Source organism: Mus caroli, chromosome 2 (genome assembly GCF_900094665.2).
Source record: "Mus caroli chromosome 2, CAROLI_EIJ_v1.1, whole genome shotgun sequence".
Taxonomy (NCBI): domain Eukaryota; kingdom Metazoa; phylum Chordata; class Mammalia; order Rodentia; family Muridae; genus Mus; species Mus caroli.
The window spans coordinates 123,936,952-123,953,573 of NC_034571.1; the positions used below are offsets into that span (position 1 = coordinate 123,936,952).

Genomic DNA, 16,622 nt, shown 5'->3' on the forward strand with positions numbered 1-16,622 from the left:
CCAGAGAACAAAAAGCCCCCGCTAACCTCTGAAATCTACCGGAGTTTTTATTTATTGAGGTCTCTATCCCAACCAGTCATTTAAAAACCAAGTACCACAGACCTGAGGGGGTAGGGGCTAGGAACTGAACCTCCTCACCACACAACCAGCAGTGGGGAAGGGAGATGAGGGCAGCAGAGGTGGAGAAGGGGAGACGACAGTAGCAGCAGCAATGGGGCATCAATGTCACACAGACAGCCACCTGTCCCCTCCCAATCCCTAGCTAGAGCCCCCTATGGCTTGGGGTGGAAGAGGTAAACCCCACCCCAGGTCCCTCCTCTCAGATAGCCTCCTTGGGGCTCAACCCTTTTCTTCGGTCAGGAGACTCAGGCACATGGGAGAGGAGGAAGTGGGGGAGGAGACTGGAGAGGCAGGGTGGTGGAAGGAATGAAGGCAGAAGGGGGGGGGGCATGAGCAAAGTCTAGCCCTGCCATGCCCACCAGGGGAGAGGTGAGGAAGCCACACCGTCACGCAGCATGTCGGGGAGCAGGTGAAGTTTAAGGCTCAGGGGCTCAGGCAGGCAGGCAGGCAGGCAGGCACGGTCCCAGGCCTCAGTCGAAGCCGTGCCAATCGCTCTGTTCCGAGTCATACTCCAGCTCGGCGCCCACACACTTGACACCATCCAGCAGCATGGGTGTACCGTGGTGCCGGTCTGCAAGGTAGGCCCCAAGTTAGAGTGTGCTGGCTGCATGCTGGCACCACACAAGGTATATTCCACAGGGACCTCTCCCTGGCATTAGCTGGGGATTTGGGGAAAGACCCTGCCAGCTTCAAGAATCTCTTGAAGCCAGTCTCATGTCTCCCTCCTCTAACCAGACCTGCCCTAACCCTAACTCACCCATGACCCGCGCCTGCACCGTCACACGCACACAGGTGCCTATGTCACCCTCGCAGGCCAGGAGCATCTCCTCTTTGAGAACACCTTCTTTGTGTGCCGAGTACTCACACTTGATGCTGTAACCTGTTGGAGGACAGGGATGGATAGGCAATCAGTACCTCCCACAGCTCTTCCATACTGTCCCCAGCATGCACAGTCCCCAGATGGTCCCTTCAGAGACCCACCCCACAGAGCTGGTACAGGACTTAAGAAACTCCCCATCCTTTCAAATAAGGCCAATGTGCCTCTGGCCTAAGAACTCAGTGTGGCTCTAAAGGTGAAAGACAGGGTCTAATTCATCCTTCTAAGGTCCCACTAGTGCCACACAAAATGGCAGGAAGGGGGTGATGGAGATCAAGGAGAGGCTGTCAAAGTGGGCTTTGAACAGATGGGGTGGAGAGGAAGGAACATCTGCTAAACAGCAAGTGATTAGGAAGCAGAAGTGGGGACATGGAATTGAAGCCAGTACTCAGCTTCGTACCCTTGAAACTTGCACCCTAGTCTCTGTCAGGCTGGTGACCAAGAGTCGGGACAGTGCCAGAAGCCAGCTGGAGAAGCAGCGTAGAACCCAATGCCTGGATGGAACATTCTAGATATTAGCCACCCAAAGCTTCTACAGCTCCTGCCTTTTTATCCGGGAAGATGAGAGGGAAGGCTGGAGGCCCAAAGGCAGTTAGTTCCTCAGTGGCTCCCATCTCTGGGACCTCTCCACTGAAGGTACCATCAGACAGTGAATAGGTATGCAAACCTGGAGTGTATGTCAATGGAATGGATTTTCTGTCCAAAAATGGACGCCTAGGACTGGAACTGCCATGTTCCCACACTGGAAACTCAAGGAGGTGCCAAGCCTCTGACTTTTACTGAGCAGCCTGATCACCCTAGCTAGGGAAAGGGCAAAGAAACACCCGTTCTCCCTCCTACTCCCAGCAGGCCCTCGCAGCCCAGGAGGGACCTACCTTCTGAGGTGGGTGTGACGCTGAGCAGCTTGAGGTGCAAGCTGTGGACAGGGGTCTCACGGATGTCCTTGCTCAGTCTGCGCACGGGAGGCAGAGTGAAGGTAATCTCATACCTGTGCAGGATCTTCAGGAAGCCAACCTGCAGCAACAGGGGAGGAGGGAGAAGCACCTTCACTGGGGCTCCTCCTAGGGCATCAGGACCGCTGCCGCCTGGGCTCCTGGTGGGCCCCAGCACCTGCCTCCCTGGGAGCCCAACGCTTGCTACTCTCCAGCTGTTCCAGGCCTTTCAACAATCCCTTCCCCTTAAGGCTCAAAGCCCAAGTGATTTCTGTTGTCCAGATACACTGCCTGGCAACCAATGCTGTCCCTATGGGACAGGGGCCTTAGGAACTTTTTTGTGTGAAGGGTCATGCCCCAGTGTCTGTCTCAGAGACCCCATAGGCCTCAGTTTTATAGATAAGAATATGGAAGTCAGGAAGTGACTGCCTAGAGGTCACATTGTGAACAATAGAAAAGTCCTTCCTAGACCTCCTGGTCACTCCTGTCCTGTGTAGTACTCAGTAAGAAACCAGCCACAGCCAGGGAGGGGAAACGTCACTCCAGCACCTATCCAGATCAAGCAGGCCAGGAAGGAATGCTGGTGACTTCATGACTTGATAGATGGCATGGGATTGGAGAGAAAACAGAACTGGAGAACTGGACATTAGGATTTAGGGAATGGCTCAGTGGTAGACTATGTATTCAACGCGTATGAGTCATTGGTTTTGATACCAAGAACCAACCAAACTAACTAACTACAACAACAACAAACCACTAAACCAGCTGTGGGAGCCCCCAGCAAGTCAAAAGCCAAATATTAACTAAACCTGTGATCCTGTCTGCCGACACGTAGTTATGGATGTGTGCCTACCTGCACACTCAGCGTTGCCATGTGATCAGTGACCTCTGCTCATGGCCCAAGTCATTTCTGTCATCCAGATATACTGCCTGGCAAACCAATGCTGTCCCTCTGGGACAGGGGCCTTAGGAAATTTTTGGTGTGAAGGGTCAGAATCTGAAATGCTTCTGAGAAGAGTGTCCTTCTGAAAGCTTTCTGAGGCAGGCAGGGTAGTTCTCGTCTACTCCCAGCACAGAGACCAAGGCAGCAGGACTGCTACAAGTTCAAGAGCAGTGTGAGCTACCCAGTGAGCTGAGGCCATAGCTCAGTTGGTAGAGTGCCTGTCTAGCATGCATGGCCCTGGGTTTGCTCCCATCACCAAATCAAATCAGGCCTAGTGGGGCATACCTGTAATCCCAGCACTCTGGAGGCAGGGGCAGAGGGATGGGAAGTCCAAGGTCATCCTTGGCTACACAGCCAGTTCAAGGACAGCTTGGAGTACTCTATGAGACCCTGTCTTAAGAAAGCAAAACAACACTTTTAAAAAAAAATTGTGTTTCTTTTTATTGACTTACCACATGCTATAGTGCTGTGGAGGTCAGATGATAATTTGCAGTAGCTGGCTCTATCCTCCCACCAAGTAGGTTCTGGGACCAAACTTAGGTAGCCAGGCTGGGCAAGTACCTTTACCTGCTAAGCCATGTCAATGGTCCTCAAAAACCAGGTCTCCTGAGTGGGCACAGTGGGTGAAATGGTGCTCACCACTGACCTGACAACCTGAATCTGGTCCTCAGAACCTACCCAGAAGAAGGGGTGGACTGACTTTCGAAAGATGTCCACACCTCCATATGTATGCTCTAACACACTTCCCCCAAAATAAATAAATGTAAAAAGGCTGGGCGCACGCCTTTAATCCCAGGACTCTAGGGGCAGAGGCAGGTGGATCTCTGAGTCTGAGGCCAGCCTGGTCTACAGAGTGAATTCCAGGATGGCCAAGGGATACATAGAAAAACCCTGTCTCGATAGTAGATAGATAGATAGATAGATAGATAGATAGATAGATAGATAGATAGATAAGATAGGAAGGAAGGAAGGAAGGAAGGAAGGAAGGAAGGAAGGAAGGAAGGAAGGAAGGAAGGAAGGAAAGAAGGAAGAAAAAGTTTTTTAAAAAAGGCTTCCTAGGGGCTGGTAAGATGACTCAATGGATAGAGGCACTTGCCACACACACAGGCTTTGGACGTGAGGTCAGTCCAGTGTGAAGTCCTGATGGCACACAGTGCTCCCTGAGCTCCACATACACGCTATGGCACATGCAGTACAGTGCACACACAGTAATAATTTTAAAAGAAATCTTAAAGACCTTCTGGCTGTACTTGCAATACTGTGACCTGGGGTCCAGTTGTGACACTTGCCAGGGAAATACTCAGAGATGTGGAGGACAAAGCTTTCTAGCACCCTAATTTATAAAAGGAATGGAAACACCCAGAACACAGAAGCAGCCACGACATATGCCAAATACCAGATGGGGGTGAAATCTCATTGAAAATTATTTCCTGGCAGTCAGGAAACAGTTTGCAAACAGAAGCAAGCAAAAAACATGGCAGCCGGGTGTGGTGGCACACACCTTTTACCCCAGCACTCAGGAGGCAGGGGCAGGTGGATCTCTCTGAGGTTCCAGGCCAGCCTAGTCTACAGATCAAGTTCCAGACCAGTCAGAGCTACACAGAGAAACCCTCTCTCCAAAAACAAAAACAAATAAACAAACAAACGAAAAAACCCTACTACCAACAATACTAGCTTTTGGAAATTGTTTTGAAAAAAAAAAAATGCACTAACATATTCACCATGGTCACTTCTGGGCCATGTGCCCGTGACTACCTTTAACTGTCCTGTCAAATTTTTTAGTGCCTTTATTTTGTTTATTTCCCTGGGAGCCATCAGCTGAGATGGCTCCCAGGGAAATAAACAAAAGAGAATGAAGACTTTAGAGTTGAACAGAAAAGAATACAAACCTGGGGCCCTAGTGAGAAGGGCAGCAGGCCCTCACCCTAGGGCACTTCTGCTCAACTCTGGGACCCTGACTCACTGACCAACCTGAAGGTCTCAATCCCTATTTCCCTTAACCTGTCCCCTCCAAACAGTCCTTCCTGTCCCTTCTAAGTGGGTTTGAAGGAGCCATACTGCTGGGTGTGTGAAGTATAATGTGGGGTGTGAAGAGCTAGCTGGCTGGTGAGATGGCTTAGCAAGTAAAAACTCTGCCGTCAAGCCTGATGACCAGAGTTTAATCCCCGGAACCCACAAAGCAGAAGAGAGACCAGACTCAGGCAAGCTGTCCTCTGACCTCCATGTGTGGCTATGGCGTGCATGCTCCAACAAAACAAGTAAGTGAAGAAACATATGGAGTCAAAAGAAGGGAGAAGAGAAATGGGGGACAAACTGCCCAAGGCCACACGCCAGGACAGCATGCCTAGGCCTGATTCAGGCCCACAACATCGCAGCCTCCAACCAGCCTTCTAGTCTACGGCATTCACTGATTTCCTTACCTCCCATTTTAAAGATGAAGAAGCCAAGGCCCAAGAAGAGGCAAGGATGTGCCTGAGACCCCAGCTAGGGAAGGGTTAGATGGATAGGACAGCTAGAAGCCAGGGAAGAGGAAGGAGGAGTGAGGCTGGTGACAGGGGGGGAGCTCGCTTACCTTGACTAGGAAGCTGTTGTCACTCTCCTGAGTAACCATGACCACCGAGTCATGCAGCTTTTCATCAAAGTGGACGTGGCTCTGGGAGCCTTCTGCATCATGGCCTGCTGCAAAGCGGATACTTCGGACTCTGGGCTTACTGCCTAGGAAGAGGAGGAGAAGGCTCCAGGGACTGCCAGATTCCTGCATCACCAGGAAACCACATCTCTTTGTTTCCTCCCCATGCTCAGACTGCTCCTGACATCACCCAGAGTACACTGACCAGTAACAGTAGAGACTGTGAACCTTGAGGCTTGAGCACCACCCACACACAGACACCTACCTGTAGTCTTCCCACAGTTGTGCCCTTCCCAGCAAACGTGTGAGAAAGACTCAGGGAGTAGCTGATGGGACCCTCAATTGGAGGGAAAGAGGCTGGCACCTTCTCTACACCATCATTCAGTGGACAGTAGCACTGTCTGTAGTTCCAAGCTCTCCGTCCTGCCATCTATTTGTTTTTAAGATTTTATTTATTTATTCATTTATTTATTTATTTGTGTGTTTGTGTTGTCTGTCTTTCTGTCTGAGTTTATGTGACCAACGTGTCAAACAAGAAAGCATTGGATCTGCCAGGCATAATAGCACACACTTTTAATCCTAGCTTGGGAGGCAGAGGCAGGTGATTCTGAGTTCAAGGTCAGATGGCACCAAAAGTAAAACCCTGTCTGGGGGGTTGGGGAGCGGGGACAGCAACAACAAAGGCAACAGACTTGAAGGAACTGGATTTACAAGAGGCTCTGGGTTTCCTGCTATGAGTGCTGGAAACTTAGCCCAGGTCTTCTTCAAGAGGACTGCTGAACCATCTCCCCAACCCCAGTGACACCTTCCCTTCCTGGTTTGTTAGTGCATGAGATAGGCCCAGCCTGTGACTCCTGATAACTCCAGCCAACCTGGGGCACAGTGATAAGGACGGACTCTAGTGAATCCACTTACAATGAAGCCTGTTCAAAACCACACTTTTGAGAAAAAACAAAAAACAATAAACAAAAACCAAAAACAAAAAACCACTTGGACTCTTAGAAGAGGTTTGAACTGCTAGGCAAGATGGATGGTCACTAGCACTGAAGAGGCTGAGGGGCATTCCAGTCTACCCCTAGTGCCGATGAGGGGCTGTGAGGGTTATTCGCGACCACTGTGATGTATTGAGAGTTCTAAGGCCAGAAAGGGCAGGGATTTAAACATCCTACCAGGCTGGAAGATAGCCAAGAGCCTCTGAGAAACCAAGGGCTCGACCCCAGCCCTCTCTGATCCTCCAGCAAGGCCTTAGGCCTCTCAAGAGTCTGATCCGGAATCATTTTGGTGGGAGGGCCTGGACTGGCACTGGCCTAGGTTCTTGGATACTCAGCAGAAGCCCTGCCAAACACTTAGAGCCATAGTCCCTGGTAAGCCCCCTTCAACCTGAGTCTCAAATCGTACCGTTTCCTTTACCTAAAGCCTTCTAGATTCATGCTGAGGGCCTGGCCCAGGTGTCTGATGTTCAACCAGCCCAGCCCTCATGTCCTTTAACACTGCAACCAGTGGAACAGAGGGACTGGCATATATGTGGATGCAAAAGCATATACTTCCAGAGAATGGCGAACCGAGGAGCAAGCAGGGCTCCCTGCTGGGGCATGGGTGATCCTGGACCCAAGCACAAGCACTGGCATATTCTGAACAGAGACATCTCACATTCAGGGCAGAAACAAGCCCGATGTGTAACAGTACTCCATCCACCCGGCCACTCCAAGTGCTCATACAACGGACAGACTTACAGCACTCACCTCTGTTGGCTGCAGCCATGGACACGCTCCCTGCCACTGGGCAAGACACGCAGCTCCTACTTGACACTGCCACTCAACCTCAGCAGCCTGCCATGCTCCAGAGACAGCAGCAGGAACCTGAAGGATGAGGAGTAAGGAAACAGGCGTCAAGACCACCTGTCAGCCAATGGCTGGTGGGAACCAGGGAGGAGGGCTCCCTTTGGAAAACCCTTATTGCTTTCAGAAGACACAAGAGCTTCTGTCTGACCCTTCTAGTTAACACACAACACACACACACACACACACACATACCCCTCAGTCCAGCCCTGCCGAAGTACCAACATAGGACTCCTGTGTCCAGCTACCTAAGACGGTAGGAAGAAAGGAGGTTGTCTTTACTGGCGATTTTTAGAGGCTATTTCTGGTATTGCTGACCCCAAAGAACAGGACTCTATTATTCAGGTCATACACCCAGTTCAAGTAGATACAGGTCAGTCAAAAGTATGATCACAAGTGGTAAGAATAAGAGACGACCTCATAAGATTTCATATTCATACTCATATTCTGACAGTCAGTCAAGGCCACATACAGAGTCCTGTGGAGGAGGTGGCCCCTGTCCAAGCCTGCTGTTTAGATCCTGAGTCACAGAGGCCTCTGGCTCAGCAACCCAAGGGCTGCCTCAGTGCAAAAGTAACTGTAAGAAGCTGAGATGGGTCAGCGGGTACAGGCACTTGCTGCCAAGCCTGATGACCTGAATTTAATCTGGGGGACCCACATGGCAGAAGGGAAACAACTCCTATTCCTCTCCTCTAACCTTCATACATATGCAAGTGTACACACACACACATACATGCAGCAAAATCAAAAAGAACCACCATGAGGCATTCTTGGGAAACTTCTGATGGTAGGGTAGAGCCCATTTAAGCATCAAAAATAAACAGTGATGGCACCTCCCTGATGGAAGAGATGGAATAAACAAAAGCAGCATGTGTGCAGACTACAGAAAAGGCGGGAAGCAGGCAAAGCACACCCTATCCTCACGTACCACCGAGGCAGCAGTGCCTCAGCCGTTTGCTACGGAATCGGGTGATTAGAGGGAAATAACTCAGCCTGTACGCGAACTGCCATCTTTGCAGGCAACTTCCTGCTAAGAAGAAAGGATCAAACGCCAAATCATTCTGCGCTCCTAAAGAAACAAACACCAGAGGCAAGGACTCTCGAGATGCTGCTGACCCCCCCCCCCCCCGTGAGAGATGCCCAAGTGGCTCTGACAGATGATCTGGTGACCCAAAGGGAGGATGGCACAGATGGCAATGGGGAGAAAAAACACCTCCCCTCACTCACTGTGGGACAACACAGCCATGTCCCTGAAGTGAGACAGCCTGCATGAAGTCACAGCGTCTCTGACAGGATGACTGATAAAGATGCTTAGGCTAGGCCTAACTGAGCCTCTACACCCAACTTAACCAAACACACAGGACTGTGGAACAGATTAAGTAACTGTGCGCACGCATCGAGACCATCCAGAAGGCAGGCTAGGCCACAGGACAACTGACCTGTTTCTAAATGAAAGAGATATGGGAGAGTGCTCTAGATATGGAATTGGGTCACAGCCTGATTGTTTGTTTGCAAATAAAGGTTCATTGGGTTACAATTTCTCTTACTCATTTGTGTGTCATTTGTGGCAGCTTTTGCACTGAAACAATACTACTTTGAATAGCTGTGACGTGGCCTGAACAGTTCTATCAACTTGCTTTAGATTAACACTCACACAAGGCACCAAGAAGGCAGATAAATTCTACAAGAAAGCAGACCCTTTTGACTCATCAACTACAAGAAATGGTGGGAGGGGTTTCGAACTCTCTATTAAAACAACACATTTGAAAGACTGGATGGCTCAGCGGATGTACCACTCTTGGAGAGGATCGGAGTCTGAGTCCTAGAACCCATGTCAGACAGCTTGCAATTGCCAGTAAGTTACTCCAACCCCGGGGGATCTAAAAACCTCTCTGGCCTCTCCTGATACCTATACTTATGAGCACATACCCCCAGCAGTCACATACATACAATTAAAAATGAGATAAAGCTTGGAGAGAGGACATCTGGGAGTTGAATGTGCTGGCATGGCTTTAATCTTAGTACTTGGAATGCAGAGGCATGTAGATCTCTGAGTCTGAGGCCAGCCTGGTCTGTAAAGTGAGACACTATTAGAAGGAAGAGACAGAGAGACCAATATTTAGAAACCTTGAGATGGACTCAACAGTAGAGTACCTGCTTAATGTGTGGCAATGCCACAGCACTGTGTGAGTTAACTTGATTCAAATATATTAAGAAGGGCTGGAGTAATGGCTAAGAACACTTATTGCTCTTACCGAGGACCCAGGTTCAGCTCCCAGCATTCACACAGCGGCTTAAAACCAGGGGACTGAAGCCCTACTGACCTCCTTAGTGACACAGAGAGTTTGAGGCCAGTCTGAAAAACTGATTTTATTCACTGAGATAATGGAATTGTACTATATATGCATGTCCATGTTTTGCAGAGAAGCCACACTGAAGTGTTTAGAGATGAGTGACCCAGGAGTGACCTTGCATAATTCAGAGAATGAAGAGAAGCTACAGGGTAGCATTTATAGTCAGTGGCTGGGCCTGTCTCGAGTACTGATCAGTCCTGGTAACCTCTGGGACTTTCTTTCTTCCCTACTGCCTGTTGCCAGACAAGTCTACCCAGTCCCCCACCGTGGCTAGGGTGTTCAGAGCTTGGGTTCCAGGATAGATAACCCTAGTAAAAAGAAGCCTGGAGAGATGCATGGAATTCCAAGACTCCAGACTCTGGGATGCAGAAGCAGCCAGTACTGGAACATGCACCATCAACGCCCTCACAGAAGCTCCCTCACAGGCCCCGGAATGAAGAGCAGCGGGCTCTGCCCTAAGCATCCGGCGAGGGTTGCTGATGGTCAGCTTGCCTCCAGGGAACCTAGCCTCAGAAAACATTCCAGTCATTTCCTAAAGTGGTAGGCTCCAGGCTGTGATGAGTGACCAGGGAGGCTGCTCTTCTTCACACTGCTACAGCCATAGGGACAGCCACAGCCCAGCATCTGTAAGGTTCTCCATATCTCTAGACACTTCTTAGAGAGGTGGATGACCAGTGGCTGGTGAGCAGAGACTCCCACAAGCCCTTTTAACAAAACAGTCTGACCTGGAGTCATCCCAGTCTACCTTTGTCCAGGCCCTCAGCTGGAAGTTCCCCAGTGCTCATCTACACCTAAGCTCAGCTCAGCTCCAGCCCCACCATCTTAGGAAAGCAGCTCACACTCCACCCCAACCCTAGGGAAGGCCTAGCCGTGTTCCCTCTCACTCTGTAATAACTTACTTTAATCTTTCTTGTCATTAAGGGCAGTGACTAATGGCTTTGCCAAATGTCCCCAGCATCCATCAGGGCACTGGAGAGGAAGATGAATTCAGTTTACATATGTTGATTGAATTAATGAATGACATTGTGAGGCAAGCTCAACTGGGCTAGATATGGTGTGCTTGGGGCTAGTGACTCTCAGGAACTTTTCACACTCATCTCTTAGTCAACTCTTGCTCTGGAAGGCAACCTCCTCCCAAGTGAGGTTTCCGTCCACTCTCCCTCTGAAGGATTACGACAGTCAGTCAGTTCCTGCCCATGCGCACCCCAAGATGAACAAGCTGCTGAAAGCAAGACCTCCATTTCCTGCAGAGGCCAGTGAAGGTGGGCCATTGTGCAGGAACTGCCTGTAACCCTAAGAATGGTAAGGCAAGTAACAGCAGGGACCCACAAGAGCCTGAAAAAACCAAACCTCCTTTCACACCAGACAACCTGCTAGTGGCCGCCCCATGGGAGCTACACTCATCCACACAAATTCCTCATTAGAAGCAGGAAAAGAGGCCACTGGGCCTCTCCCGCTGTAGTCCTGTCCACAGGGACCTGCTAGGCCACCTCACAACCTCTAGCCTGGCCATGCCTCCAGCCTGCACCTAAGTTCCCACTGTCACCTAAACCACACAGACCCCTCCCCACCCCAGGGCTGGGGAGACAGTAGCCAATCAAATTCAGACTAGACCCCCCCCCCCCACACACACACACACACACACACGCCCCGCTGGCTGTGAGGACAAGCCATTTCACTTCTCCAATAGAGTAAGCAGTGGCCTGATCTTCTCTGGGCCTGTGTGGCTGTGCCTAGGACTCTGTGAAAATGCCCCTACCCTCTACTCTCCCTCTTCAACCCTTAACCACCACAAAAACAGAGCTCCGGGGACTTGGTTCCTAGAGCAAAGGCAATTTCACGGGAAGAAAGGCACTTCTGGTCACTCTTGGAGGAGCCCTCGGAGAGTTCAGCTTCTCAGAAACTAGCTAAGAGATGAAGGAGGCCCCTCCCCTGCCCTTCTTCCTTTCCTCACTCCAGGGCTCCGGGAAGACTATGGAGGAGGCTGCTGTGGTGCCTTTTCTACTTTAGGCCCCTCATCTGGCAAAGAAGATGATGCCCCTGCCCTTAGATGGCTATCGACAAATCAGGAGTGAGAGGAGAGAAAACTGGGTATGGCAGCAGGCAGACTTGGTTAGTAGAAGCCGGAGGATCGGGAGTTCAAGGTCATCCTTGGCTACAGAGTGATTGTAAGGACAGCCTGGGCTACCTGAGACAGTATCTCTAAACAATTAGTAAGTAAAAAACAAATATATATAAGTCAGGTGAGATCCTGGACAGCTTCAGGCTGGGGCACACTAAGGGCTTCTTGGGATTTCAGATGTTCTTAGGGAAACTGGAGTGACTGAAATGTGGGCGGGGAAAGCTTGGAAGCTACCTTCCCAAAGAGCTAGCATGTGGGTAAACAGGTGGTGGTTATGGAAAAACCCAGGGTCTTCCGTGTCATAAGGCCTTTTCCCTGTCCAGTCCAGGCTGCCCTGTTCTAGCACTCAAGCTCCAAGCTAAGAGGCAAAGATTATCTATCCATGGCAAAACGGAACTCTTGCATTGTGACACTCTCCCTTCTGATTACCTACCTCTTCCCAGAGGCAGCCTTTAAGCCCCAAGGTATCACAGAGCCAATTTCAGCTTGCGTTGTGCTGTGGCCGGGAGCACAGCCCCAAACCTTTTAGCGTCTCCTCTCTGAATCATTCTTCAACCACCATTCCCAACCTCATAGAAGCCCTTTCTATGTCAGAGCAGTAAACAACCTTCAATTCTTCCTACCACCTCCCCTACACCCATCCAGGGACCCAGTCACAGGCTCAATCACTCAGCCCAGCAGAAGCACTTATCCAACCTCCCCTTAAAGCTCAAAGAACACCCACTGAAGTCTCAGACAGGGAGTGCCACATGGAGGTCGCATGTGGAAGCAATCTTTTATCTCCTCAGCCTTGACCTATCTTTGGAGCCCCCTTCCCCAAAGCCAGGGATGCAAGGATGGTATGGGTGTTTACTCTTACAAACAGTGGAGGGAAGAATTGACCTGTGAAAAGGGTGTTAGTCCTTCCTGTCTACCAACCAGGTTCTCCTAGGTTCTCCTCTGCCTAGCATTCACTTCCCACATCCCCCTTACATCAAAGGAGGCTGCTTGGATTCGTCTGGCCTCTAGATTGACTCTTTCACCCAAGAAGCAGAGACACGGGTGAAAGCTGCTCCTACCCACTCACCCACCACCCACCCAGCCCACCCCTCCCCACCCCAGTGCAAAGCAATGCCCTACCTTCACATCCCACCACCAAGATTAAAGAGGAAAGACTCAAGCTGTCCAACCGAGCCCTGTTCACTAACAGGAGCACTGGTCCAGAACCTAAACCCAACCATTTCTGCGAGACACTGGGGAGGCTCTGGCTCTGGCCCTCTGGCCTTTTCTACCGCCATCCCTGTGGGTGTGGCACGCTCCACCTCAGTGTTATTGTTTTCTCAGGGTACAAGAGCAGCAGAATGGGCCTCAGACGTACCCACACCAAGAGCAAGGCCGCGGATCTGTCCATCTGAGATAATGCCCTGCGCTCTCTGAGCTCGCCAGGCTGACGCAGGAGTCTCCGGAGCCGACACTCCCAACATCAACATCCTCCTCATGATCGTGCCCGGGCACCGGAGGCTCAGAGGCTACTCTTCCAAGGTCACATAGAGCCACGAGGACCAGGTGGGAACAGGACGTCAGCCACATTTACGCCCCCACCCTCAGGTGTCACTTGCACCCTGCCCGCTAACCGTCATTTGTACCCAGGACCCCACATCCCCCACCCCATCCCGCTTCTACAGAGTTCCCCAGGCTAGAAAGCAAAGCCTCCAGCTCCAGCACAGCTGAGGATCTCAGACCCAGGAGCCGTCTCTGGTAAACTAGACGGAGCCCGGAGGGCCCATCTCACCTTGCAGGCGAGCCCCGCGGCCAGGCGGCCAGAAACGACCGCGGAGGCGGCGGTAGCAGCAGCAGAGCGGGCTGGAGAGCGCGAGGAAGAGCCCCGCGCCGCATCAGCCTCGCGCCACGCCCTCTCCTCCTTCATTGGCTTGAGGGGCGTGGAGGGGCGGAGCTAGGGCACTTTAGACCAATGCGCTGTCTCTGAGATCCACCCATTAACGACGAGATTCCACATCACGTGTGCGCGGAGGCTGAGCCCCACGAGTCGACGTCACCCCAGCGGCACGAGCTTGGGTGGTGAAGCGGGCTGGGAGCAATGTAGGAACCGCTGCTGGAAACCGACCAGAGCGACCTTCCCCATGAGGTTTCCGATCCGCGGCAGTTTTGTCTCGGAGCTAAGCAGTCATCTTTCCTACTGGACTGAGTCTGGATTTCGGTCTTCCTTTCTCACCCATTCCCTATAAGCATTAGAACAAAGAAGGCACGCGGCGTAGGAAGGGGGGAAGGGAGCGTACGCGGGCGCCCCCGGGGACAGGAGCTTCTGCTCCTGGTCTCCAAGGAGGCGGTCGCCATGGCAGCGGGATGCGTCTCGACCCACCCGACAGGGTGTGGGCGTCTTCATAGAGCACTTACTAAGGCTTTTGGATTTTTGCCACAGGCCCACCTGTCGATGTGCGACTATCTCTATCCTTATATACACTGACTAGGACAAGAGGTTTAAAGTGCCGAAAGAGCAGTCCAGAACACACAGGTTCCCGATCCCTCCAACTTAACTAGCGGAGACAGGCCTTGGACCGCTGAGAGCTTGCTTGTTTTTCCAATAGAATGTGGTCGCTGCCTGTAAGAGTCCTCAAGGTCCGACTCTTCCGTGTCCTTATGGCTGTTGACCTGACTCTGATCTTCTGTCTGCACGCTGGTAACAAATAGTCTTTCTGAGCTATTGTTTTCATAGCGTTACTTCAGAGGGCCCAGTGCTTCCCTGCTGTCTTCAGCAGGGCTTCTCAAACTTTTTATCGTTGTTTTGGATGGTACGTGCGCTCCCTGCTGTTGAGAAAATTCTGTCCTCCAGAGCGGACATTGAGAACTTTTCATTCTAATCCCAGCCTACACAACCCCTACTCCCACCTTTCCAGAAGCCCCGTGGTGTGTTCCATATCTGTTCTTTTCCAAGTCAGCAGACAGTGGCTCCAAAGTATCCTGAAGGCCACCACGCCAGGCAAAAGCAGCCTGCAGATGTATAGCCCCCGGAGACTTTTATAAATAATTTTCTTCCCATCTTCTTGCCCCTCATCCTACTTCTTCACAGAGGATTCTCATTTCCAGTCTTCTTTTGAAATATCAGATCTAACAACACAGTCTCACATTTACATTCCAAACAAGAACCCAGGGCTTTGGGGGTAGCGGGCCCCTGCCTCTCTGGAACATCAGTTTACCATAGTCCCCTCTGATTCCTATTTCTCATGTTTATTTTGCTGCCTAGGTGTGTGTTGATTTTCAGTTTCAGGATTCCTGTTTCTCTTTTGCTGCTTTTCACTTGAAACCCATCTCTTGTTGAGCTCTATTGAAAGCAGAATAATCGCTAACAGTTTACTGTCTGAGGCAATTTTCTAATTGTCAACTCCTTTTAACATACTTTCTGAATATGTTAAGATAGGTAAGTTACTGTGCTAAGAGACTCCCAAAGCGAGACACCCCCAGCTTACTGTGAGACCACCACACAAAAAGAACTGTGGTTTCTTTTTTTTTAAAGATTTATTTATTATTATATATAAGTACAATGTAGCTGAATTCAGACACACCACAGAGGGCATCATATCTCATTATGGGTGGTTGTGAGCCACCATGTGGTTGCTGGGATTTGAACTCATGACCTTTGGAAGGGCAAGTCAGTGCTCTTACCCACTGAGCCATCTCGCCAGCCTTGAACTGTAGTTTCTTGATCTTGCCAACACTCCTCATGTTCCTAGACTCTGAGCATCTTGGGTACCTGGGAAAACCTGTGATATGGAGCAGCCTGTACTAAAGCATGCTACATGTCTCCAGGAAAGGCCACAAATGGTTTTGGAAAGCTGCCTGGGGAAAATAAGGCTTTGAGTGCCAACAGAACACCAAGATAGAAGTTATATGGCTGTTTCTCATTGTTCTCAGTGGGCCCATGCACTGAGACATATGTATGGTAACATCAGAAGTGCCCAGACCTATAAGGAGCTTCCTGTGCCCAAGGCCTTATTATCCAAAGCTAGGATAGCAGGCTTTATAGAGTTGAGGGCCGTAGATGAGAAGGAATGAGCAACTGCAGGTTAGGCAAACTCCACTTCCAGCTCCGGAGTAGTCTGAACTTTATGAAATAAAAAAATTAAACTATAATAAATATCCTTGGAAAAATAATATGTAATAAAGTTGATAGATGCTTGGGGGCTAGAGAGATGCTTAGTGGATAAGAGAATTTGCTGCTCTAAGACCAGAATTTGAGCTGGTCAGTGGTGGCACAAGCCTTTAATCCCAGCTCTTGGGAGGCAGAGGCAGGTTGATTTCTGAGTTCAAGGCCAACCTGGTCTACAGAGTGAGTTCCAGGACAGCCAGGACTACACAGAGAAACCCTGTCTTGAAACAAAACAAAAGACCAGGATTTGAGCCTGGTGGTGGTGGCACACAATTTTAATCTCAGAACTCAGGAGGCAGAGACAGGTGAACCTCTGTGAGTTCGAGGCCAGCCTGGTCTACAAGAACAGCCAGGGCTATTACACAGAGAAACCCTGTTTCAGAAACAAACAAACCAATAAACCAGAATTTGGTTCCCAACACCCACTTACAACTGCCTGTAATTCCAATTCCAAGAGATCTGATGCCCTCTTCTGGTATCCTTGGACTCTGCACACATTTGGTTACACATACAGACAAGCCCATGCACATGCACGCACACACACACAAACACACACAAATAAAAATATGTTTGAGCAGGGCAGTGGTGGCACATGCCTTTAATCCCAGCACTTGGGAGGCAGAGGCAGGCGGATTTCTGAGTTCGAGGCCAGACTGGTCTACA

General features: G+C 50.5%; 1 protein-coding gene across 1 annotated transcript; it reads right to left on the reverse strand.

Moving 5' to 3' along the window:
- Positions 1 to 27: 27 nt before the first annotated feature.
- On the reverse strand, positions 28 to 13,715 carry C2H20orf27 (chromosome 2 C20orf27 homolog). Its single transcript, XM_021155201.2, has 6 exons — positions 13,587 to 13,715; positions 7,244 to 7,360; positions 5,445 to 5,587; positions 1,873 to 2,011; positions 878 to 1,000; positions 28 to 691 (listed from the first exon to the last, which is right to left on the reverse strand). The coding sequence occupies exons 2-6, from the start codon at positions 7,260 to 7,262 to the stop codon at positions 591 to 593; spliced, it is 525 nt and encodes a 174-aa protein (XP_021010860.1). The 5' UTR covers positions 7,263 to 7,360; positions 13,587 to 13,715; the 3' UTR covers positions 28 to 590.
- Positions 13,716 to 16,622: the final 2,907 nt, after the last annotated feature.

Bases quoted from the DNA above. Each gene is read 5' to 3' on its own strand.
- C2H20orf27 (XM_021155201.2), bottom strand. The intron at 2,012-5,444 runs GTAAGCGAGCTC...CTGTTGCTGCAG, and splicing joins ACAACAGCTTCCTAGTCAAG to GTTGGCTTCCTGAAGATCCT. The intron at 692-877 runs GTGAGTTAGGGT...CCTACCTTGCAG, and splicing joins GGTGCAGGCGCGGGTCATGG to ACCGGCACCACGGTACACCC.